The sequence below is a fragment of the Miniopterus natalensis genome, chromosome 4 (genome assembly GCF_054644295.1).
Source record: "Miniopterus natalensis isolate mMinNat1 chromosome 4, mMinNat1.hap1, whole genome shotgun sequence".
Classification (NCBI taxonomy): Eukaryota; Metazoa; Chordata; class Mammalia; order Chiroptera; family Miniopteridae; genus Miniopterus; species Miniopterus natalensis.
Genome location: NC_142084.1, coordinates 80,878,843 through 80,905,374, shown reverse-complemented (window position 1 = coordinate 80,905,374; position 26,532 = coordinate 80,878,843). Strand labels below are relative to the sequence as shown.

The 26,532-nt window shown below is 47.5% G+C and overlaps 1 protein-coding gene across 1 annotated transcript in view; it reads left to right on the top strand.

Annotated features, from left to right (window-relative positions):
- Positions 1–3,700: 3,700 nt before the first annotated feature.
- The window catches only part of FAT2 (FAT atypical cadherin 2), a 47,707-nt gene continuing 24,875 nt past the window's right edge, over positions 3,701–26,532 (top strand). The window contains exons 1-11 of the mRNA XM_016213869.2: positions 3,701–6,965; positions 8,670–8,984; positions 11,652–11,710; positions 13,301–13,612; positions 14,583–14,793; positions 16,738–16,877; positions 17,482–17,763; positions 18,771–18,981; positions 19,977–24,035; positions 25,278–25,474; positions 26,222–26,375. Coding sequence (XP_016069355.2) covers positions 3,704–6,965; positions 8,670–8,984; positions 11,652–11,710; positions 13,301–13,612; positions 14,583–14,793; positions 16,738–16,877; positions 17,482–17,763; positions 18,771–18,981; positions 19,977–24,035; positions 25,278–25,474; positions 26,222–26,375 — 9,202 coding nt within the window. The 5' untranslated portion in view covers positions 3,701–3,703. The remainder of the gene's footprint in view (positions 6,966–8,669; positions 8,985–11,651; positions 11,711–13,300; positions 13,613–14,582; positions 14,794–16,737; positions 16,878–17,481; positions 17,764–18,770; positions 18,982–19,976; positions 24,036–25,277; positions 25,475–26,221; positions 26,376–26,532) is intronic.

The window sequence follows — 26,532 nt, the reverse complement described above, 5'->3', positions numbered from 1 at the left end:
ACACATACAACTAGTGAACCCAAAAAAATTATTCAAATTTGCCTCCTAAGTATATGTATGTGCTCTCTTGCAAATGTGCTCATTCACCCACATGCAGATCTCTCTCTGGGCCTGGGGAGCCAAAAGCATGAGGCCCCACCCCAGACAAGCGCCTGCTCGCAGCTTCCCAGAACAGCCTGTGGCTGGGCCAGCAAGCTTAGACTCGACCAGCGACCAGCAGCTTCCTGCTCTGCCAGGGTGCAGGCTGGTCCTTCTCCAGAGGGTTCAGGGGACCCCACCCTCACTCCAATCTTAGGCTTTGATTCTGCCTTGGCTTTGAAAACTAATAATAAGTAATATTTATTGAATGCTTTTCTATGGCCAGGCACTGTGCATGGTCTTACTCGATCTTCCTAAAACCCCATGAGAGCATTACTCTTAAGAGCCCCATCTTCCAGATGAGAAAACTAAGGTTGAGAGATGTTGAGTAACTTACTCAAAGTGACGCAGTTAGCAGTTAGTGCAGCTGGGATTTGAACCAGAACAGTTGGATTCATGTCACTGCAGCTTCTCTTTCTGGCAGCATGGTCGGGAGGAAAGAACCTGGCTTTGGTTCTCAACATGTGACCTTGGGCAAGTCCCTTTCTTTCTTTCTTTAAGACTTTTCTCCAGCTTCAAAAAGTAAGGGATGCTCACTAAAGGTTCTCTCAGCTTTCACTCTGTCATTGCTGATCCTAAGTCCACATACTTCCATTTTCAATTAGTAGTTAGGTACCAGGCACTGACCTAGGCACTGGGAACCCACTCAGGAATCAGATACACAAAGCCCCTGTCTTCATGAAGCCCAACGTCTAGTGCAAGAATCATTAAACAAATACACAGGAACACATTGTGTGGTGATGATTGCCATGGAGAAAACGGAGTGATGTGATAAATAAGGGTGTTAGGAAGGACACTACATCAAACAGAGGGTTAGAAGGTGACATTTGAGCTGAGAACTGGATAGCAAGAAGAAGCCAGCCATGTGAGAATCTTAAGTAGAGGGAAAGAACAAGTGCAAAGGCCCTGAGGCCCATCCCAGCTCGGTAGCGAGGACCCATGTGGCTGCAGCTTGGTGAACAATGGGGAGAGTGCTGGGAGAGATCACTGGAGAAACAGAGAGGGCCCAGATGGTGTGGGGCCTTCCCAGACATGGTAAGGAGTTTCGATTTTAATTTAAATGATATGAGAAGCTACTGGAAAATTTTAAGCAGAAAAGTGATACAAAATTGACTTATGTTTTCACAAGATGTTTCAAAATAGTGGTCCCAGGTGATGTGGACCAGAAGGGTGTCTCAGGGAGTCCAACGTGCCTCTGCACCCTGCAAACCTGTTCACTTGCCTGGACCTGGTGCCAGGAAACTTATGTCCAGACACAGGTCCTTCCCTCTGCAAACCAGTTGCCAGGTCTGCAGGTCCCACAGCTTGAATACAGCCATGGGCACCCCACCCCCACCCAAGGGTGCATTCTCTTTGCATCTTGTCCCCCTGCAGGGAGACTCCACCCCTGCTCCCTTCCCTACAGTTCACCTTAACGGCTCCCCTGCTCTGCAGGCCGCCCGTGCAGCTGCGGAGCAGGGCGTCTTGTTGGGGCCTGCCTGACACCGGGGCTGACCTGGTGAACAGGAAGCCTTCCCAAAGCAGGGCAGGGAGAGCTGGAGGCTGCGTGCACCCGGGCTCGGGCTCGCTGGGCCTCGCGTGGAGTGAGTGGACCTGGGACTGGGGTAAGGACTTATTTTCCCCCTGGGGCTTCAACTTCAAAAACAATGCCAGCCTGGGGGTGGCTGGGGCCCAAATAACTCAGGGGTCCCCTCCTGCTTGCGGGGGACTATGTCAGGGACAAGGTGAGTATGGCTTTTGCCTCAGGCTGGCTCCACTGGGTGCCGTGGTAAGGAGTGAGGGTAGGGGGTAGGAAGGGTGGAGAACAGATGTTGCTTTTTTCTGTAACTGGCTTTAGGACCCCCAGTGTAGAATCTGCCTCCATCCTGCCCTCTCTTTCCTGAGGCGCCTGGGCTTAGGGTACCACCAACAGGACTTAAGTGAGGAATGGTAGTAGGGAGGCCAGAGGATGGGGCATATTCAAATTCTTTTCTGTGACAGGCTTTCAAATTCCACATCAGGGCTCCCTTTCCATTCCTGCCTCCATTCTGCCTCCCATCCTAGGATGCTACCTGCAAAGTCTGAAGGAATCTGCATTCAGTTTCCTCACAACTCTGCGAAGACAAGGACCCAAGCCTTCCCCTCTCCCCCTTGCTCTGGGAGTTTAACTCTTCCTTGCCTTTGAAGAGCAAGGCAACTGGAAAAACAAGTCTTGCCTGTTTCATCCAGGAATGCTTGGCACATCTGCTGGCAGCCACCACGCTCTCATGGGCTGGCAGGCACCAGCTTCTAGGAGGCCCAGTTTGGCAACCAACTCTGCCCTCCTCCCTGCCCTGTCCTGTCCTTCGCCCTGATGAGCCTCATATTTTGACCCAGGCTTGAGTTCAGGGACAAGCCCTGTGAGAAGCAGCAAGGGAGAGAGTGGGGACAGCAGCGTTAGAGGGGCTGAGCGTTAGGGTAGCTTGACTTCCCCTAGGAGGCGGTCTAACCTGGCCACCCACCCTGTTCCTCTGGGCAAGACCCTTTCCCCCTCCGGGGCTCTATTTCCCCATCTGTGCCTGAGGAGCGGATCAGAACTCCGGCATCTCTAAGGTCCATGTCAGCTCTGACATCCCAGGAGTTGAGCTTTCTAAGTTCAAATTTACAAGGTGAGTCAGGGTCAGGCCCTCCTGTCCAGAGGGACTAGCGGTGGGACAGGCATAGGTAAGCTTGGGCTAGGGGGAGCTGCCCTGGCCCGTGATGCAAGGAGTTCTAGATCTAACTCTTGCTTTGCCTCCATCTTGCTGCAAGACACTGAGCAGTTCCTTTGGCTCCGTGAAACTTAGTTTCCTATTACTAATAATAGCTAATACTAAGTTAAAACTTTCTAGGTATTAGGCGCCCTGCTAGGTCATTTAATTTTCATAACAATCCAATGAGGTAGGTAATATTCTTATGCCCATTCTACAGAAGAGGAGATTGAGGCTCACAGAGATTAAACAACCTGCCAGGAAGTCACCCAGCTAGTGAGTGGCAGAGCCAGGGCTGAAGGCCAGGCAGCCTGATGCCAGGCCTCTGACCTTGGCCACTTGGCTTCTCTGCAGCCCTACACATGCCGACACCGTTCAGTTTGACTGGAGCTCAGCCTGCTGGAGGGGTCTTGCAGGAAGCACTTAGAGACAGATTGCTAAGCTGGTTGTAACTATTTTACCATCACTGGGGAGCCGCTGAAGGTTCTGGGGAGAAGAAGAGAAGGTGTCAGGACTATGTTGTATCTGCCAGGTGCTCTCAAGATTTAAACTAGTCGGTTATTGTTATTCCTCGAACGCAAGGTTTCTCAGTCTCGGCACTATTGACATTTGGGGCCAGATCATTCCTTGCGGGGGGCTGTTTTGTGCATTGTAGGGTGCTGAGCAGCATCCCTGGTCTCTGCCTACTAGATGCCATTAGCACCCCCATCCCCAGGCTGGGATAGCTGAGAATATCTTCAGACATAGCCAATCAGGCAAAATCAGCCCCGGTTAGCAACTGCAGCAGTGGAAACCATTGTCTTCCTAACTTACACCCCTTTCTTTTTTTTGCTCAGGGTTTCGGGAGTGTTTCCACCATGATTATTGCTTTGTTGGGTTTTGTCATTTTCTCACTTCATTGTACAACCTGTGACAAGCCCCTAGAAAGGACCATCTCCTCCTCCAGCTGGCACTTCACACACACCCTTTATAATGCGACCATCTATGAAAACTCTGCTCCCAAGACCTATGTGGAGAGCTCTGTGAAAATGGGCATTTACATCGCCGAGCCCCAGTGGGCAGTGAGATACCGGATCATTTCCGGGGACGTGGCCAATGTGTTTAAAACAGAGGAGTATGTGGTGGGCAACTTCTGCTTCCTGAGAATCCGGACCAAGAGCAGCAACACGGCGCTTCTGAACAGGGAGGTGCGAGACAGCTACACCCTCATCGTCCAAGCCACGGAGAAGGCCTCGGAGTTAGAAGCTCTGACCCGTGTGGTGGTCCACATCCTGGACCAGAACGACCTGAAGCCCCTCTTCTCCCCACCTTCATACCGAGTCACCATCTCTGAGGACATGCCCCTCAAGAGCCCCATCTGCAAGGTGACCGCCACGGATGCTGACCTGGGCCAGAACGCCGAGTTCTATTATGCCTTTAACACCAGGTCGGAGATATTTGCCATCCATCCCGCCAGCGGTGTGGTCACGTTGGCTGGGAAGCTCAACGTCACCTGGCGAGGGAAGTACGAACTCCAGGTGCTGGCCGTGGACCGCATGCGGAAAATCTCAGAGGGCAATGGGTTTGGCAACTTGGCCGCACTCGTCATTCATGTAGAGCCCGCCCTCAGGAAGCCCCCGACCATCGCCTCTGTGGTGGTGGCCCCACCGGACAGCAGTGAGGCTGCCACCTATGCCACTGTGGTGGTAGATGCAAACAGCTCAGGCGCTGAAGTGGACTCACTGGAAATTGTGGATGGTGACCCTGGAAAGCACTTCAAAGCCATCAAGTCTTATGCCCGGAGCAGTGAGTTCAGTTTGGTGTCTGCCAAGGACATCAACTGGCTGGAGCACCTTCACGGATTCAACCTCAGCCTGCGGGCCAGGAGTGGGAGCAGTCCTTCTTTTTATTCCCAGATCAGGGGCTTTCACCTACCCCCTTCCAAACTGGCTTCCCTCAGATTTGAGAAGCCTATTTACAGAGTACAGCTGAGCGAGTTTTCCCCTCCTGGCAGCCGCGTGGTGATGGTGAAAGTAAGCAGAGCCGTCCCCAACCTGCAGTATGTTCTAAAGCCATCCTCAGAGAGTGCGGGCTTTAAACTTCATGCTCGCACCGGGCTCATCACCACCACGAAGCTCATGGACTTCCACGAGAAGGCCCACTACCAGCTGCATATCAAAACCTTACCAGGCCTGGCCTCCACCACTGTGGCCATCGACATCGTGGACTGTAACAACCATGCCCCCACCTTCACCAGGTTCTCGTATGCTGGCACCTTTGATGAGAACATCCCTCCGGGCACCAGTGTTCTGACTGTTACTGCCACAGACCGGGATCACGGAGAGAACGGCTATGTCACCTATTCCATTGCTCGTCCAAAAGCTGTGCCCTTTTCTATCGACCCTTACCTGGGGATCATCTTCACCTCCAAACCCATGGACTATGAGCTCATGAAAAGAATTTATACCTTCCAGGTACGAGCATCAGATTGGGGATCCCCATTTCGCCAGGAAAAGGAAGTATCTGTTTCTCTTAGGCTCAATAACTTGAATGACAACAAACCTATGTTTGAGGAAGTCAACTGTACTGGGTCTATCCGAGAAGACTGGCCAGTAGGAAAATCAGTAATGACTGTGTCAGCTATAGATGTGGATGAGCTTCAGAACCTAAAATATGAATTTGTGTCAGGCAATGAACTAGAGTATTTTTATCTAAATCATTCCTCTGGAGTGATATCCCTCAAACGCTCTTTTATGAATCATACTACTGGTCAACCCATCAATTACTCCCTGAAAATTACAGCCTCAGATGGGAAATACTATGCCTCACCTACAACTTTGAATCTTACTGTAGTGAAGGACCCTCGTTTCAAGGTTCCTTATATAACATGTGATAAAACAGGGGTACTGACACATTTCACAAAAACCATCCTCCACACTGTCGGGCTTCCGAACCAGGACTCTGATGAGGAGGACTTCACTTCCTTAAGTGCATTTCAGATCAATCATCATACCCCACAGTTTGAGGACCACTTCCCGCAGTCCATTGACATCCTTGAGCGTGTTCCTCTCAACACCTCCCTGGCCCGCCTGGCAGCCACTGACCCTGATACTGGTTTTAATGGCAAACTGGTCTATGTGATTGCAGATGGCAATGAAGAGGGCTGCTTTGACATTGAGCTGGAGACAGGGCTGCTCACTGTAGCTGCCCCCTTGGACTATGAAGCCACCAGTTTCTACATCCTCAATGTAACAGTGTATGACCTGGGCACTCCCCAAAAGTCCTCCTGGAAGCTGCTGACAGTGAATGTGAAAGACTGGAATGACAATGCACCCAGATTTCCTCCTGGTGGATACCAGATAACCATCTCAGAGGACACAGAAGTTGGAACCACAATTGCAGAGCTAAAGGCAAAAGATGCTGACTCAGATGACAATGGGAGGGTTTGCTACACCCTGCTAAGCCCCACAGAGAAGTTCTCCCTCCATCCCCTCACTGGGGAACTGGTTGTCACAGGACACCTGGACAGGGAATCAGAACCTCAGTATATACTCAAGGTGGAGGCCAGGGATCAGCCCAGGAAGGGCCACCAGCTTTTCTCTGTCACTGACCTTACCATTACATTGGAAGATGTCAACGACAACTCTCCCCAGTGCATCACAGAACTCAGCAGACTGAAGGTCCCAGAAGACCTGCCCCCAGGAACTATCCTAACATTTCTGGATGCCTTTGATCCTGACCTGGGCCCAGCGGGAGAAGTGCGACATGTCCTGTTAGATGATGCCCATGGAACCTTCCAGGTGGACCTGATGACCGGCGCCCTCACTCTGGAGAAAGAGCTGGATTTTGAGACAAGGACTGGGTATAATCTGAGTCTGTGGGCCAGCGATAGTGGGAGGCCCCTGGCTCGCAGGACCCTCTGCCATGTGGAGGTGATAGTCCTGGATGTAAATGAGAATCTCCACCCTCCTCGCTTTGCCTCATTTGTACACCAGGGCCAGGTGCAGGAGAACAGCCCCCCAGGAACCCAGGTGACAGTAGTGGCTGCCCATGACGATGACAGTGGCTTGGATGGGGAGCTCCAGTACTTCCTGAGGGCTGGCACCAGTCTTACAGCCTTTAGCATCAACCAAGACACAGGTACCAGGAGTGGGGTAGGATGGGAGTGCCAGGTGCTGGGAGAGGATGGGCCTAAGGGAAATCAGGGACTGTCCTGAAAGAAGTCAGACTGCAGGCTAAAAAGGAAAGCAATAAATAGGAACTCTCCTTTCTTTCCCTTTCATTTGATTTTAAATCTATTTTTATCATACTGGGGCTACATATATACATATATATGCGCGCGTGTGTGTACTCATTTAAGTCGAATTAACCATATCACTAGTATTTGTATATATATACATATACACACACATATAAACATATATTACATATATTTGCTTATAAAAATAATGCATCAAAAAATAATGCATCATAGTTATAAATTTTTGTATATAATTTAAAAATGAAGGTTTCTCTATGACTCATCTCCCCAGATACAATATTTATTAACAATCTGGTATATAATCTTCTAAAGTTTTCTTCTTTGTATCTGGTATATTGTCACTGTTCATGTTGTTATGATGATGAAAACATAATATGATAGACACTAATTATGAAACTTATTTTTTTCACATAATGTAACTCCAGGACATCTTATATGTCAGTACATACAAATATTTGTCATTCCTTTTTAATGGCTGCATTTTGTTCTATCATATAGGTATAACATCCTTGTTCAAATGCTTTTACTCATATGCATGGGTGTCTATAGGAAAAACCCTTAAAAATGCAGTAGCTAGGTCAAAGGATAATGCATATTTTCAATGTTAATAGATATTTCCAAATTGCCCTCCAAAAAAGGTGGAACCAACCTATTTATTCCTTTCAAGCTTCACAGAAAATAAGTGCAATTCAGCAAACACTTACTGAGTACCCTCTACTCAGGAGGTCCTGACATAGGCACCTTGGGGGACATCCTGGTGAGTAAAGGTAGATCACTGCCCTTGAGGAGTTTACAATCTGATGGGTGATTTATTTCCAGGGTAAAGGGAAGGGTGATATGGTGGGAAGAGCATTAGACTGAGAGTCAGTCTAGACCCAGCTCTTCCACCTTCTGCCACATGATCTTGGTCAAGCCATGCTCTTTCTTTGGGCTTTAGTTTTCTCATCTGTCAAAGGATTAGGTTCCTTCAGCTCTGACATGCTGGGCCCTGCCCTCTCACATAGGTCCTTCCAGCTGAGGGTGAGCCACAAGAACTTACGGTGCAAGCCTCTTTTGCTCACTAGAGGACCCTCAACTTCTAGAACAGTGCAAGCCCATAGTAAGCAATGTGTGGCGCTAAGTCTTTCAAATCATGAAGATAATGGAGAGGAAAACAGCAATTTATTTATCAAGTCCCTAACCCTTAAATTGTATCTATAATGCTTGAAGCTTGAAGAAACCAGTTTGAGGACAACTGTAAGGAAATCCCTTTGAGAATGTGAAATTAAGCAATCAGTAGGCCTTGGGCTGAAGTAGCCAGGAGAAAGTAGGTCAACTACCACTGTCTTCTGGAAACCCTGCAGATGCCCATATGCCAGAGTCAGGGGCCTATTTTAGCAGAGAAAGGCTCTGAGAGGTCCAATAGTAAGGATATGAATTTCCCTGTGCTTCCCTCAGCAGCTCCCACACCATATTGGGCACAGTTTCCTTTTCTCACGGACTATATATTAATATCCATCCCAGAGAACAGTTTGGAGAGTGTGAGGTAAGGTGATTTCTAAAGCTACTTTGAGCTCTAAAATATAGCAATCGACTGTCCCTAGGAATGATTCAGACCCTGGTACCCCTGGACCGAGAATTTGAGTCCTGCTACTGGCTGACGGTACTGGCAGTGGACCGGGGCTCCATACCCCTCTCTGCTGTAACTGAAGTCTACATCGAGGTTACGGATGTCAACGACAACCCACCCCGGATGTCCAGGCCCGTGTTCTACCCCGCCGTCTGGGAGGATGCGCCCTTGCACACTTCTGTGCTTCAGCTGGATGCCTGGGACCCGGACTCCAGCTCCAAGGGGAAGCTGACCTTCAACATCACCAGTGGCAACCATATGGGATTCTTTGCTATTCACCCTCTCACAGGTAAGGACCTCAAATCTGGGTGAAGAGGATTGTTTAAAACAGTGCTTCTCAAAGTGTGGTCCCGGATCAACATAGTCAGCATTACCTATGAACTGGTTAGACATTCGCATTCTCAGGTCCCATCTTAGATCTACTGAATCAGAACTCAGGGTGTGGTCCAGAAACCTGTATTTGGACAAGATTCCCAGGGGATTCCGATGGGTGCTAAATTTGAGAACCACTGCTCTACAAAGTCTGTCTCTATGGAAAAATAAGATACGTCACCGCTCTTTCCTTGGGGCCTAGGGATGCTAGCAGGTTGCCTGGTGACTACTTCAGACCTCCAAGTGCTCCCAACTGACCACTCATCTGAGTCACAAGCCACAGGCTGAATTTCCTAACCCTACTTCCAAACCAGTATCAAGCCTGTCCCACAGAGTGGTGGCACCAGACAGAGATCCACATCAGCAGAGTCACCCAGCTCACAAATATCTGTCCTCGGCCCAAGGCCATGGGGAGCAAGGATGGTGGGGGGTTCAGAGGCTTGCAGAGGTCACCAGCTTGCAGCAGTGAGCCAGAGGTAGCCCACACAGGTGTTGCATTTGGCTTGCACAAGCTTTAAACAATGATTTTTCAAGTTATTGCCAACATTTAAAAATTAGGAAATTCCACAAAACATTCCAGGTTTCTGGTTGTTCTTTAAAAACGAAAAGATCTGGTAACACTGACTGCCTCCTGCCCCATCCCCTCAGGACCACAAGTAGCTCCCTAGGTAGAGCAGGCGTGTGCCCTCTGGTCACCACAGTCCCCCTTTCCCTACTGCATATTGCCAGCCTGCTTCCGGCATTTGTGCCACCTGCCTGGCTCCTGCCAGTGCTGGAGCTTGAGAGCCAGCCAGTCCCCACGGCTGCGGGTACTTCTCCTTCCTCTTGGAGGATGCATAACAACCCCGTGGCAGAGCAGGCTGGCATTCTCTCCTCTCAACCACTCTCCAGCTCCAACCATTCACCCTGGCGAGACTGGAGGACCGGGAAAGAGAAAGCGGGCAGGCAGTCCCCCTCCTTAAGACAAGGAAACCAGGAAAAGCATGAGTCTGGGGGTCCTGGGGCAGACAGTGGGCGAGGGATACACGAGTCTACTTGTACAGTGACATCTGTGTGGAACTGCGCCTGTTAACCTTTGACCCCAGGTAGTGGATTAGTCTTCCTAGAAGGATGCTTTCATTGACCCTGGAAAACAGGCCAAGCTGGCTCTCTACATGGTTCCACCCTGTCCCTCCCTTTTCAGAAGAGGGAAAGGATCTCTCACCTAAGGCATTAGCTTCTCAATGTCTTCCAAATCCCTATTCTGTTTACTGTCAACAGTTCCCTGGCGTGGGGTCTGGCAGAATGCCCCAGAGGGCAGAGATGTTCTTAGTCTTCCTGCACTTGAGGAAGAAATTTTTACCAGCATAAACATCTAAAAATAAAATAATCAGCAATGAGCTCCCAGCCCAGCTTTCTTAACACCGCCAGGTTATTGTCCTACTTCCCTGTTTGGATACCTTGGATGGTGTCCCTATGCCCTTAAGATAAAGCTGTGTCCTGCTGTGTCCCACAAACTTGTGCCTGACCTGGCCCCTGCTGACCTTTCTGGCTTTACTTGTCTTCTCTCACCCTGACCTCTCTGGTTCGAGCCACGTGGCCTGCTTCAGTCCATAACCTCTCCTGGCACCGAGCCTTGCCCACGCTGTTCCTTTTGCCATGAGTCCCTTCTCCTCTCCCTGTGTCTGGCTAACTCCTGCTCTTCTTTCAGATCACAGCCCAGCTCTTCTTTTCTTAGAGAAGTTTTCCTGACACTATAATACATTTTCTAGCACCATCGACTCACATATAACACTGATCATACAGAACATTATATTCCTTTATGTGATTATTCCATTAATTACCCATGTCTTTCACTAGACTTTGAAGGCTTTCTAGAAAAGTGTTCTTGCCCACTACAACATCTTCAGTGCCTGGCACACAGTAGAACCTCAATAAATAACTGGGAAGTGAATGAATGAATCTCTGCCAGCATCCACAATCTTTTGTTAAGCCCAAGATTCATTAATTTATTTGGCAAAGGGTAAAGGTGTCTGCCCTTATGAGGCATCTAAATTGTGCTATGGAGAGATGTGCAAGAAAACACAATGCAATTTAAGGTCTTGAGAAATTCAGCCCATCAGGAACACGAAGACCAAATATAAAAAACTATAGAATCAGTGCAAATAAGCTCATCGGTGTCAGGGGTCATGGGAAGAGCCAGTACCAGGACCCAGGTGAATAATACATTAGTAACAAAGGAGTAAAAAGCTACCACTTTGTGTTTTTCATGAACTGAAGGCAATGACTGTGATCCTTGTAACTTCTGACACGCTGCCTGTTTTACTCAACATTATATTGTGCCCAGCACCGTCCTCGTGGTGAAAGCGGGTCATGGGTGGAACCCCCACGGACACCATAATCTCTGCCGTGTTCTGCTTCCTCATTTGCCCTTCCCTTTCCGCAGGGCTGCATTCCCCTTAATGTTCTCGTTGTAAAGACCAGAATTCCGATCAAGGAGTTGATTGTAGCTCTCCAGCTTACCCCCAGTGAAGGGGCCCTGGGAGCCCTGGGGGCCCTGGGGGCCCTGGGAGCTCAGGTCTCCCTCCTACCATCTCTCCCCCAGGTCTGCTGTCCACGGCCCGGCAGCTGGACCGAGAGAGCAAAGACGAACACATCCTGGAGGTGAGTAATGGCGGTGAGCCCACTCGCTGGATTTGAAAACCTCCCGAACAGGGTCAGGCTGGAGCCCAGGCAGGCCTTGGAGCCATGTACATATCTCTGTGGCTGAGGAGGGCGCTAGGCTCAGGGGGGTTGCTTCCTAAGCTGAGCCTCGCTGTGGTCGGTGGTGCAGGCTCTGAGGGTCTTTGCAGGCTCTTTAGCACCATGAAGGGAAAGCCTGAAGCCATGCCCAGGCTGGACAGGAAGCACTGATTGATTAGTAATGCCTGCAGTGAGTGCAGGAGGAGGGAGCAGTACACATGGGCTATGCGCTCCAGTCTGGTTTCCAGCCCATCCCCATGATCCAGAGAGAGGGTCACCCAAGGTCAAACACCAGGTCAGTAACAGAGCCTGGATGAAAACCCAGACCTTTGTCTCCTAGGTCTGTGCTCTTTCTAGGATGTCTCTAAAATCCCATAAGCATCTCTGGCTGTTGCCCATTTCAATGAGAGGCGTTGATCTTGACCTAAAGGGAATTAAATAAAAAGACTGTAGTTATGCCCCCTCCTGAGCTATCTATAACTGATGAACAGGCATCTCTCTTCTCATCTTAAAGACATCAGGTGGGAGGGAAACATATTCCTCAGCAGAACTGAAAGAAACTTTGCCTCTGTACTCCCAGGCTCAGCACATTCCCTTTGTAAGAAATAGGTATTATTTGTAAGCAGCAGCTAACCTGCCTTCTAGAGACTGAAGCCTTCTCCAGAGTTCAGGACAGGCATCTATCTTTATTTTATTTTACTTTTAAAAATATATCTTTATTAATTTCAGAGAGAGGAGGGGAGAGGGAGAGAGAGTTGAAACATCAGTGATGAGAGAGTCATTGATCAGCTGCCCCCTGCACGCCCCCGATCGGGGATTGAGCCCACAACCCGGGCATGTGCCCTGACTGGGAATCGAACTGTGATCTCCTGGATCCTAGGTTGATGCTCAACCACTGAGCCATGTCTGGCCGGGCCAGGCATCTACCTTTACACACGAACACATTTATAAAAATCGCAACCATTTAGAGTAGAAATGTCCTGTCTCATACCCTCGGGGTCACTGATGATGCCCCTACATGAAATATTCCCTGATTCTTTTCTCTCACTCTGGATTTCATTTCATGCATCCAGCCACCTGTCTGACTCAAAAGGTACCACCCACTCCCCCATAAACATCTTCTCATTTGTTTTTTCTAACCTCCAGTAGCTTAAAGAGACTGGAGAACAAAGCCTATGAGAATTATGAGCAAATAAAAAGTAAATGGTCTCCAAGAAATGGCCCATAGGCCTCAGTTAAGGATGCCAGCTTCTGTTTGGAGCCTCTGTGACTGTCTTCTTCTAGTTCTTTCTGGCTCTTTCTCTGTTCTTGCTGGCTTTCCTGTGGGCAAGGTTGTCAGAGAGCTGGGTTCCAAGTAGGTGAGGTTGGAATAATAAAAGTCAAGAGCATAGACCAAAGAGCAGATTGCTGTTTCCAGGCTGTTGAAAGCAGGGGTGGTGGTAGGGTTGTAGTGGGTGGTGACACATACTCACTGCCTTGCATTTGGCAACTCACGCTGGATTCTGTCCCCAGGTGATGGTGCTGGACAATGGGGAGCCCTGCCTAAGGTCCACCTCCAGGGTGGTGGTACGCATCTCGGACGTCAATGACAACCCCCCTGTGTTCTCCCACAAGCTCTTCAATGTTCGCCTTCCAGAGAGGCTGAGCCCTGTGACCCCTGGGCCTGTGTACAGGCTCGTGGCTTCAGACCTGGATGAGGGTCTCAATGGCAGGGTCACCTACAGTATTGAGGAGAGTGACAAGGAGGGCTTCAGCATCCACCCGGTCACAGGTGTGGTGTCATCCGGCAACACCTTCACTGCTGGAGAGTACAACATCCTAACGGTGAGCAGGATGGAGGCCTTGGAGGGGCGTGACACTATCAGTTAGGGATTTGAGGGGAGGAGACAGGAGGAGGGAGACAGCCACCAGGCATGATGAAGGTGGTACTCCCAGAGAGACTGGGAGCCTCAACTTTAGCTAAAGGATCAGAATTCTGGGTCTTTCTCTTTGAGGGCAATGAGGTCCTTGCCTGGGAAATCAGCTCTATTCTTAGAGATGAAGATTTTGGTGAGATTAAGCAGGGACTTTGGAATCAAGATAAGCCTGGGTTCCAATCCTAGCTCTGCTGTTTTATGCCTGGGACAAGTCACTTAACCCCTTTGAGCCTGTTTTATCATCTGTAAAATGAGGCTAAGAACACTTTCCTTGTAGGAAGTCAATATAGCAAGTAGCTAGGGCATAGGATCTCGTGTCAGGTAGCCTAAATCCAACCCAGCCTCATTGCCAGCCAGGCAGAAAACCCCAGGCGGTGAATTCATCATGCTGAGCCCATTTCCTCCTGCAAAAGGGAGGTGATAATGGTATCTCTCTCAGGGCTGTCATGTGGATTAAATTAGTTAGGGTACATATTGCTCTTAGAGCAGAGCCTGACAATAGTGAAAGCTCATATGTTCTAGTTTATTATGTTTATGGTTGTTGGGAAGGGTAAAGTGTCCATATGTGTAAAGTCTAGTTTAGGAACAAGCACATACTAAGCCTTCAGTTAAATAGTGGCTTTGATTTTTCCCCCCACTACTCATGAGGCTCTTGAGCACAGGTTGTATGTTCTGTTCACCACTGTGCCTGCAGCCGCTGGCATGTACCTGTTCACAGTAAGCCCTCAACTGTGTGTTGAATGAATGAACAAGTAGACGAGAGGCCAGCTTGGTCAGTCACAGGGCACCCTGTTTCTCAGCTGGCCACTTGGGTCTTCTTGTTTCTCAGGCCCAACCCTACAGACAAAGCCTCACTCTCAGTTCTGGCCTCTTTTCAGATCCAAGCAACAGACAGTGGGCAGCCACCACTCTCAGCCAGTGTCCGGCTCCACATCGAGTGGATCCCCCAGCCCCGGCCCTCCTCCATCCCACTGGCCTTTGAAGAGCCCCACTACAGCTTCACAGTCATGGAGACAGACCCCGTGAACCACATGGTAGGGGTCATCAGTGTTGAGGGCCGACCTGGCCTCTTCTGGTTCAACATCACAGGTGAGGCCCCAAGGAGGGCCAGCCCCTCCCGTCCTTATAGACCAGCCCTAGTCCTCATGGTATGATCCTTCTGAGCCCTCTCAAGGTCATGCTCCCTGGCAGCCCCTCTTTGGGCCACAAGTAGCGATTGCCTCTTCCCTGGTTCTCTGGGGCAGTGAGTAATAGTAGTACCACTGTGCCAAACTTCCACACCAGCTATCAGCTCAGGCAGAACCTCCATGGTCTCACTGGTAACCTCAGCCAGACTTGGACAGTGCCTCAGTTACCCCAAGTGTGTGCGAGGCCTAAGAAGGTCCAGAGAGTCCCAGAGGAAAAAGCACAAGTTTTATGTTTCCTCTTTGCCTCCATGGGAAAATCAGTGTAGTGCTAACTTCATTGACCATGAGCCTGAGGCCAGCTGTATCCTGGGGCCAGGCTTCATGTTCTTGTCCCATGTTCCATTCTCAAGGTTAGGGGAAATGTCCATTCTTATTGTAGGAAATACTTGGGTCTAAGCTCTGATGGCCTTCTCTGAAACTCCTTTCTGTGTCATTTTTCACACACACACACACACGCACACACACACACACACACACACACACTTAAGGTTATATTAACAAGATTTTGTTAAAACGGACTCCTTAGGGAATCTGATGAATGCTTGGGGCCCTCTTCCCAGAAAGTTGCACACACAAACATAGACTGATATACAAATTTAGGGGTTTCATAGATTCTCTGAAACCCAGCCAGGGATTCCAGGTTAAGAATCTGCAATCTGCCTGGCTAGACATGGCTCAGCAGTTGAGCATCAACCTAGGGTCCAGGAGATGGAGGTTCGATTCCTGGTCAGGGCACATGCCTGGGTTTTGGGCTCCATCCCCAGCAGGGGGCATGCAGGAGGCAGCCAATCAATGACTCTCTCATCATTGATGTTTCTATCTCTCTCTCTCCCTCTCGATTCTTCTCTCTGAAATCAATAAAAAATATATTTTTGAAAAAAAGAATTTGTAATCTCAGAGTCTCAGCACCACAGGAGCCATGGATTCCTATTATAGTTTCCCAGCCTGGTCCAGAGATTGGATATGCACTCATCCTGAGCTTTTGGCCTCCTGCAGTTAGTTCCAGTTCTGATTCGCTGCTTTTTTTCATTGTTTGGCTTTCTTTCTTTTATATAAAACGAATACATGTATTCTAAAGATCATTTCGAAAACACAAATGAATGCAGAGAATAAAAAATATCACCTAAACTCCCACCAATCAGAAGCTAATCCACTGTTACAATTTTGATGTGTTTTCTTCTGGTCATTTTTCTTCACACACACACACACACACACACACACACACACACTTAGGGTTATATTAAAATATTGTTTTCTAACTTTTACAAATATATGATGAACATATTTCCATGTCACTAAACAGATCTCTACTTAGTAGGCACTTAAATAGCTGTATGTTAATTCTACATTTTGGATTCTTATGGTTCATTAAGTCAATTTCCTCGTGTTTACCAGAGTTATTTTCATTTTTTCCTGTGCATAGGCACCTTTAGACCATGCAAACTGCCTGGAAGCCAGGAGTAGCCATCCATTACTCCTGCATGTTTTAATCCTCGTAGCAGGATATGTTCTGTGACTAATTTTGGTCTTCCTCTGGGACTCTTCAGTCCACATAAGTTCACCTTTTTCTGTATCATTACTTGGATCTTGATAATAATTAGACAATAACTTAACAAGATAAATGACAGCTTTTTGGACTCCTGGGGAATAAACTCCAGCTGTCTCCCAGATATCATACTGTTTCTGAGCAGCTTCAGAATCCCTGGTTCAGGTTCTTCCTTGAATGCCTACAGTCCCTCCAGCATCTAGTCCCGCCTCCTCTAAATTTGCCGGCCAAATCCCATGTCGTGTTCCTTATACCTAAGTCACTGAGGTTGTGTGTGCTTCCCCCCCATTCACACTCCAGGTGGGGACAAAGACATGGACTTTGACATTGAGAAGACCACAGGCAGCATCGTCATCGCTAAGCCTCTCGATACGAGGAAGAAGTCGAGTTATAATTTGACCGTGGACGTGACCGATGGGTTCCACGCCATTGCCACCCAGGTTAGAAGCCTCAGTTGGGAACTCCTAAGTTGAGAGGAGATGGGAGTACTGCTCAGTTGGGATGAAACTACGAAAGGCTTTCTGTGGATGTGGTATAGCTCACAGAATGCTAAACTGGAGCCAAAGTTCTGCATCCTAGTCTTATCTGACATATTTTCTGCTTCTGTGATCTTGGGAGGGTCCTTGTTCCCACTGTGGATCTCTATATCAAGGGGGTTTGTCTAAATTAGCAGTTTTCAATTAAAGATAGAGGGCCATGGGGCTACCAGGGGTATGAGGATTGACAGCCAAGTAAGTGAGGCTCTGGATTTCTACTCTGATTTCAGCCAGAGTTTTATCCATGTCATATACAGAGATTTCACACAAAATTTCATTAAAAGAAGAGGCCCTTTAACAAAAAAAATTGTGTTTGAAAACCACTAAACTGCATGTTACCTGAAAACCTTGTGACTTTGAAATGTTATCATTTATTCAACAAATACTTATTGAGTGCTGTGCACCAGGCACTGTGCTAGGCACAGATGATATGGTGGGGAACCAGACAGACAAAGTCCCTGACCTTGTGGAGCTTACAGTCTACTTTCTGTCTCACTCTCCTCCCTAGGTCTACATCGTCATGATTGCCAACATTAACCACCATCGGCCCCAGTTTCTGCAAGCTCATTATGAGGTCAGAGTTCCCCAAGACACACTGCCTGGGGTTGAGCTCCTCCGAGTCCAGGCCACAGATCAAGACAAGGGCAAGGGCCTCATCTACACTATACATGGCAGCCAAGACCCAGAAAGTGCCAGCCTCTTCCAGCTGGACCCAAGCAGTGGTGTCCTGGTAACTGTGGGGAAGTTGGACCTAAGCTCAGGGCCCTCCCAGCACACGCTGACAGTTATGGTGAGTTAACTGAAAAATCGGGGAAGAATATACTTGTATGCAGATGTGTGGGGGTGGATGCTTGGGGCCATGCTCAGAGTTCTCTTTCCCCTGATGGGCCAGGTGTACTGATGCTCATAATGATAACCCATGAGATGAGTTGGGACATTTCACAGCCTTCCAGAGGTACCTTCCATAAAGGATGCTTGGGAGTGATGAAAGAGATGGGACAGCTGCCAAGAAAACTCCCGTAAACTTAGACTTGCTCCAGATATCCCCCAACAGTTCTCTCCCTGGTCCATAAACTGCATGACCACATTGTGAACTTATGCAGTGTCAGGGCTGGGAGGGACCCAGAAACCATTCCACCCAGGACTCACTCTCAGGGTCTTGTGTCTACACTTTTATGACCCCGAGAGTGAGTGCCTCCTTAAATTTACACTCTACATGCCTCACTTGCCTCACTCTAGTCCAAGCCCTGATCCTACCCATTTCTCTTGTCTTATACCAGAGGTCCACAGAGGAAGAGATGTGCTTACCACCACACAGCTCTTTCTGATGGAACCAGAACTAGAGCCCAGCTTTCCTGGCTCGAGCCTCAGGGTTCTCATGTGTTAGTTTGTCATTCTCTGGGCACATTAATATGTATTAAAGGCTCTGAGAAGTCCTGCAGCAAAGAAAACTTTAATTTGATTTAATTCAGTGCTCCTTAAATTTACTTGACCATAGAATGTTTTTCCCCCCTGCACAACATGTTAACATCTTGAAAAACTAATATCCTCTGAGACCTAATCTGGAAAATACTGTTTCTCTGTTAATGTCCACCTTTCTCCTAAAGCAAAATTATCCAATAAAATAGCTAAGCTTAATAATAATTAATAAAAAGAGCATAAATGAGAGCAAAATGAAAAGGAATAGAGCTACAATTGGGTGTATTTTCCATTGGCATTCTATTCATTGACCTTCTTCTAACCAAGCCTCTTCCCATTCCATTTGCTACCCACCCCGTCACCTCCTTGGGCCCACAGGTCCGAGACCAGGAGATGCCCATCAAGAGGAACTTTGTGTGGGTATCCATTCACGTAGAGGATGGAAACCTCCACCCACCCCGCTTCACCCAGCTCCACTATGAGGCCAGTGTTCCTGCCACCATGGCCCCTGGCACAGAGCTGCTCCAAGTCCGAGCCACGGATGGTGACCGGGGAGCCAATGCCGAGGTCCACTACTCCTTTCTGAAAGGTGAGAGTCTGGCTCGAAGTCCAGAAAGGGGGAGGGGCTTTGGGAAAGGAGAAGCAGCAGAGGCACGAATTTGGAAGTTCATGAAGGGCCAAGCGCTTTAAGCTTTTGCAAGCTATCACTCTAGAGCATTTCCTGGGACTGTAATGACCTAAGCTAATGTACTTCCAATGATGGTCAGAACAACAACTAAGGGACTACTCATGTTACTGGAGACTTTACATATATGTTATGTAAACCCACTGATAACTATACACGTAGAGGATGCTTACAAGTGCATGCAACATTTTAAAATAGAATATCTTTGTGCCTATACAATAGAAGGGGCCTAAAATACCTTATGCGACGTATGGCATAGTTTTAGGAGTAATTTTGATTTCCTGCTAAGGCCATATCTATGATTTTATATCTCTTAGGTAGTTTCCTTCATCTCAAAACTGGAATAATATTACCTGTGCCAGAAAGTCCTTGTAAAGATTAAAAGAGAAAATGTATGTTAATGCATGTTGTAAACTGTCGAATACTAGACAAATGCCAGAGGTTATTGCTATCACTGATAAGTGTTAATTATAGGTAATTGAGGTAACAAATGATAATATCTAATATCCAACTAATTTTTACTGATAATTTATAATGGTTGCTAATTCATAATTAATGATATTTAATAATGATTATCTTTCATAATAATTAATACTTCAGAGAGTTAGATGCTGTAGAGGGACAGAGGCGAACATGACTTGCTCTCTGCCCTCATAGAGCATAATGTTCATTTATTATTATATGTGTTTATGTATATACATATATAATAAAATTCATATCTATATATATATACACACACACCCCCTATACACTATATCGTAACTAAATCCAGGGTGGCATGGGGTGTGAATTTTACCCTTTCCAAGTTTTGTGTGATGGTCTCTTTACTGATCTAGAAAGCCTAGTTGGTGCCTCTTGAGGGTGTGATTAACTTCAGTTCGTCCTGTCTTTTGTTTCAGGGAACAGCGAGGGTTTCTTCAACATCAATGCCCTTCTAGGCATCATCACTCTAGCCCAGAAACTTCACCAGGCAAGTCACGCCCGGTATACTCTGACAGTGAAGGCAGAAGATCAAGGCTCCCCACGGTGGCATGACCTGGCTACAGTGATCATTCACGTCCACCCTTCAGAAAGCAGTGCCCCCATCTTTTCAAAAGCCGAGTACTTTGTAGAGATCCCTGAATCAATCGCTGTTGGTTCCCCAATCCTCCTTGTCTCGGCTACAAGCTCCTCTGAAGTTACCTATGAGTTAAGAGAGGGAAACAAGGATGGTGTGTTCTCCATGAACTCATATTCCGGCCTCATTTCCACCCAGAAGAACTTGGACCATGAGAAAATTTCATCTTATCAGCTGAAAATCCGAGGCAGCAATATGGCGGGAGCATTTACTGACGTCGTGGTTCTTGTTTACATCATTGACGAAAATGACAACGCTCCCATGTTCTTAAAGCCGACTTTCGTGGGCCAAATTAGTGAGGCAGCACCATTGCACAGCATGGTCATGGATGAAAACAACAACCCCTTTGTGATTCGTGCCTCTGACAGAGACAAAGAAGCTAATTCTCTGTTGGTCTATGAAATTTTGGAGCAAGAGGCCTTGAAGTTTGTCAAAATTGATCCCAGCATGGGAACACTAACCATTATATCAGAGATGGATTATGAGAGCATGCCCTCTTTGCAATTCAGCATCTATGTCCATGACCAAGGAAGCCCCATCTTATTTGCACCCAGGCCTGCCCAGGCCATCATCTATATCAGAGATGTAAATGACTCTCCTCCCAGGTTCTCAGACCAGATATATGAAGTAGCAATAATGAAGCCCATCCACCGGGGTATGGAGCTCCTCATGGTGTGGGCCAGCGACGATGACTCGGAAGTCCATTATAGCATCAAAACTGGCAATGCCGACGAAGCTGTTGCTATCCATCCCATGGATGGCCGAATATCTGTGTTGAATCCTGTTTTCCTGGGACACTCCCGGGAGCTTACCGTTAAAGCTTCTGATGGCCTGTATCAAGATACTGCACTGGTAAAAATTTCTTTGACACAAGCTCTTAATACAAGCTTGCAGTTTGACCAGGATGTCTACAGGGCAACAGTGAAGGAGAATTTGCAAGACAGAAAGACACTGGTGATTTTGGGCGTCCAGGGCAATCATTTGAATGACACCCTTTACTACTTCCTCTTAAATGACACTGATATGTTTTGTATGGTCAAATCAGCAGGCGTGTTGCAGACAAGAGGTGTGGCATTTGACCGAGAACAGCAGGATACTCATAAGGTGGCAGTGGAATTGAGGGACAATAGGACCCCTCAAAGGGTGGCTCAGGCTCTGGTTATAGTTTCTGTTGAGGATGTCAATGACAATCTCCCTGAGTTTAAGCATCTGCCTTATTACACAATCATCCAAGATGGCACAGAGCCTGGGGATGTCATCTTTCAGGTATCTGCCAGTGACCAAGACTTGGGGGTAAATGGTGCTGTCACATATGCATTTGCAGAAGATTACACATATTTTCGAATTGACCCCTATCTTGGGGACATATCACTGAAGAAACCCTTTGATTATCAAGCTTTAAATAAGTATCACCTCAAAGTCATTGCTCAGGATGGAGGAAGCCCATCCCTCCAGACTACTGAAGAGGTAGTTGTCATTGTAAGAAATAAATCTAACCCGCTGTTTCAGAGTCCTTACTATAAAGTCAGAGTGCCTGAAAATATCACACTCTATACCCCGATTCTCCACACCCAGGCCCGGAGTCCAGAGGGACTCCGACTCATCTACAACATTGTGGAGGAAGAGCCCCTGATGCTGTTCACCATTGACTTTAAGACTGGTGTCCTAACAGTAACAGGCCCTTTGGACTATGAGTCTAAGAACAAACATGTGTTCACAGTCAGAGCCACAGACACAGCTCTGGGGTCATTTTCTGAAGCCACTGTGGAAGTCCTGGTGGAGGACGTCAATGATAACCCTCCCACTTTCTCCCAGTTGGTCTACACCACTTCAATCTCAGAAGGCTTGCCTGCTCAGACACCTGTGATCCAATTGTTGGCTTCTGACCAGGACTCAGGGCAGAACCATGATGTCTCCTATCAGATCGTAGAGGATGGTTCAGATGTTTCCAAATTCTTCCAGATCAATGGGAGCACAGGGGAGATGTCCACAGTTCAAGAGCTGGATTATGAATCCCAACAGCACTTTCACGTGAAGGTCAGGGCCATGGATAGAGGAAACCCTCCACTCACTGGTGAAACCCTTGTTGTTGTTGGTGTGTCTGACATCAATGACAACCCCCCAGAGTTCAGGCAACCTCAGTATGAAGCCAATGTCAGTGAGCTGGCAACCTGTGGACACCTGGTTCTCAAAGTCCAAGCTCTTGACCCCGACAGCAGGGACACTTCTCGCCTACAGTACCTGATTCTCTCTGGCAATCAGGACCGGCACTTCTCCATTAACAGCTCCTCAGGAATAATTTCTATGTTAAACCTTTGCAAAAAGCACCTGGACTCTTCTTACAATTTGAGAGTAGGTGCTTCTGATGGGGTCTTCCGAGCAACTGTGCCTGTGTATATCAACACTACAAATGCCAACAAGTACAGCCCAGAGTTCGAGCAGCATGTTTATGAGGCAGAGTTAGCAGAAAATGCAAAGGTAGGAACCAAGGTAATTGAATTGTTAGCCATTGATAAAGACAGTGGTCCCTATGGCACTGTAGATTATACCATCATCAATAAACTAGCAGGTGAGAAGTTCTCCATAAACCCCCATGGGCAGATCACCACTCTGAAGAAATTGGATCGGGAAAATTCAACGGAAAGAGTCATCGCTATTAAAGTCATGGCTCAGGATGGAGGAGGAAAAGTGGGCTTCTGCACTGTGAAGATCATCCTCACAGATGAAAATGACAATGCTCCACAGTTCAAAGCCTCTGAGTACACAGTGTCCATTCAATCCAATGTCAGTAAAGACTCCCCAGTTATCCAGGTGCTGGCCTATGATGCAGATGAAGGTAGAAATGCAGATGTCACCTATTCAGTGGACTCAATAGAGGACTTGCATGAACAGATCATTGACATCAATCCAACCACTGGTGTTGTCAAGGTGAAAGAGAGCCTGGTGGGATTGGAAAATCGGGTCTTTGACTTAAAAATCAAAGCCCAAGATGGGGGGCCTCCTCACTGGAACTCTCTGGTGCTGTTACGTCTTCAGGTGGTTGATAATGAAGTATCCTTGCCCAAATTTTCTGAACCTCTGTATACTTTCTCTGCATCTGAAGACCTTCCAGAAGGGTCTGAAATTGGTTCTGTTAAAGCAGTGGCAGCTCAAGATCCAGTCATCTATAGTCTAGTGCAGGGCACAACACCCGAGAGCAACAGAGATGGTGTCTTCTCCTTGGACCAAAACACAGGGGCTCTAAAGGTGAGGAAGGCCATGGACTATGAGTCTACTAAATGGTACCAGATTGATTTGATGGCATATTGCCCCCATAATGACACTAACTTGGTTTCCTTGGTGTCCGTCAACATTCAAGTGAAGGATGTCAATGATAATAGGCCTATATTTGAGGCTGATCCATATAAGGCTGTCCTCACTGAGAATATGCCAGTGGGGACTGCGGTCATTCAAGTGACTGCCAATGACCAGGACACTGGGAAGGATGGCCAGGTGAGTTACAGGATGCCAGTGGATCCCGACAGTAATATCCATGAGCTCTTTGCCATTGACAGTGAGACTGGCTGGATCACCACACTCCAGGAACTTGACTGTGAGACCCGCCAGACCTACCACTTTTATGTGGTAGCCTATGACCATGGCCGGACCATCCAGCTATCTTCTCAGGTCCTGGTCGAAGTCTCCATTACAGACGAGAATGACAATGCTCCCCAATTTGCTTCTGAAGACTACAGAGGATCTGTGGTCGAGAACAGTGAACCTGGTGAACCTGTGGCCACTCTTAAAACCTTTGATGCTGATATTTCTGAGCAGAACAGACAGGTCACCTGCTATATCACAGGTAAGGATACCAGTCTTGGAATGGAGGCACTGAGGTGCACTGAGAAAAGTCCAGTAAGAGGTGCCCCAAGACATAAGTTTAAGTCCTGGCTCTGCCACTTATTAACAGTGTGACCTTGGGTAAATCACTGACACTCCCAGAACCTCAGTTGCTCCATCTACAGACTTGAGCAAGCTGTGGATAGTAGAAAATGCTTTGTAGTCAATCACTGGACCTGAGCATTGCAATAAAAACATCTCCTTAGATATGATATCAGCCCAATCCCTTCATTTCACATCTGAGAGAACCAAAATCCAGATAGAGAGAGAAACTTGACCAAGGTCACACTCCAAGCTTCCATCAGGCTGGGATTAAAATCACACCCTACAAACTGCTTTCCTCAGTGGATACCTATTGCAAACCTAAATTACCCCAATTCCTGTCCAATGGCCAAAAGAGTTTCTTTACTTCTCAATGTCCCTTTCCCTCTCTTTCGGGTGCCATGTCATTCCATTCCCATAGACATGGTTCCTTCCGCTATCACAGGTGTCTGGAGGAGAGTTAATGAGCCAAGAATCATAGACTCCTGGAGACAGACCCTGGACCAGAGCTGTTTGAAATATGGAGTCTTAGGGAAACAGAATGTTACCATCTTATATCAGACTCTTAAAAACAAAAGTCCTAAAATCTCTGAATAATAAAATAATGTCAATATATTATCAACTCTTAGAAGAGTTGAATTGTGGAACTCTGGAATCTTAGAATCTCAGAAACCCATCTCCTCTATTAGTGATTGGTGTCAAGGAATTATATGACTCGGAAGCAAACCCTCCACTCAGTCTGTGTCTTCAGTTGTAAAATAAGACCTCAGAGAGTTTAGTATTGTGGATCACTTTCCACCCCTCTACTGTTGAACAGATACTAGAAGATTCTTGTATGGAATTAAAATTTACTTGTCTTTAACTTTCTCCGATTCCTTCCAAAACACAAAAAATAAGAAGCCTACCTTAGGCAAATATTTTGGAGTGGTACTTCCTGCATTAATAATTCCATTAAACAGGCAGCCCTTGAACTCTGAAGACATGGTTATGCTTCATAACAGCAAATAACTGACCTAATGGAGAATTGTGAGTCCCTAGTTAATAGAGAAAATTTTTGTATTTTCCAGCAATTCTAAAAGTGTCAGGTGGGCAGCTACCTGTGGCACGAAGCTTGGTTCATTCCTGTTGCTCAGCTTCTGGAATGTCTGTCTCATGTTTTTAGAGGGAGACCCCTTGGGCCAGTTTGGCATCAGCCAAGTTGGAGATGAGTGGAGGATTTTCTCGAGGAAGACCCTGGACCGTGAGCACATGGCCAAGTACTTGCTCAGAATCACAGCTTCTGATGGCAAGTTCCAGGCTTCGGTCATTGTGGAGATCTTTGTCCTGGACATCAATGATAACAGCCCTCAGTGCTCACAGGTGAGAGCCTGGCGAGGGGTTGGGGGGAGTGGAGGCAAGGAAGCTGGAGTGAAGGGAAAGACGGAGGAGGAATCAAGGGACCGTCTCTGAGGCTGGCCTTCCCTGACCACACCTGCTTCCGCTTCTCCCCAGCTGGCCGAAAACTAGTGCCTTGGGCGGGGGTCATTCTAGGTAATTCCCTGGCCTCCCCGTAGGGATATCGTCAAGCTCTTTAGGAACCATGGTCCATACCTGTCCCCCTACACTCCCTACAAAGGACCATTTCTCTGTAAAACATACCCAGAAATAAATTAACTTCTTCATTCTTCAGACACAACCTGCCACGCTAAGTGGGAAACCCCCTCCACAGCTCAGTTTGTTAGCATGGATCGTTATTACCAAATACATCCATACAGACCTGCCCCGAGAGACGCCCTGCCCTGCCGCCCACGCTCATGTCTGCGTATCCACATCTGCAGAGGTAACACAGACCAACACAGATAACCTCCGCCAGGTTACACGTATTCGCAAGCATGCAGACAGGGCAGTTACATTTTTGATAAGGGACACTTCCCTAAGGGCCTCATATGATTAAACCCTAAATTTCCCATGATGTGTATATGTGTGTGTGTGTGTGCGCGCGCACATCTCTCCTCTCCAATCTCTCTCTCTCTCTCCCTACTTCTGTCTCTCTCTGTGTCACCCTTCCTCTCTCTGGATCTGAGTGTATCTCCCGCAATTTCCCTCTTCTTTGTCTTCCATCTCCAGCTCCTCTATACCGGCAAAGTCAGTGAAGATATATCTCCTGGACACTTCATTTTGCAAGTTTCTGCAACAGACTTGGACTCTGATACCAATGCTCAGATCACATACACTCTGCATGGTCCTGGAGCAGATGAATTTAAACTAGATCCTCATACAGGTGGGTTCCCTGAGCTATAGGATTGAACCATTTATTTACTGAATATCAAGTACCCGGTACTATGGTAGGCTCCTTGGGAAATGAAACAGGAATTGACTTATCCATCCTTCCATCTACCCAGCAAACATACTTTGGCACATTGTGCCAAGCATTGCAC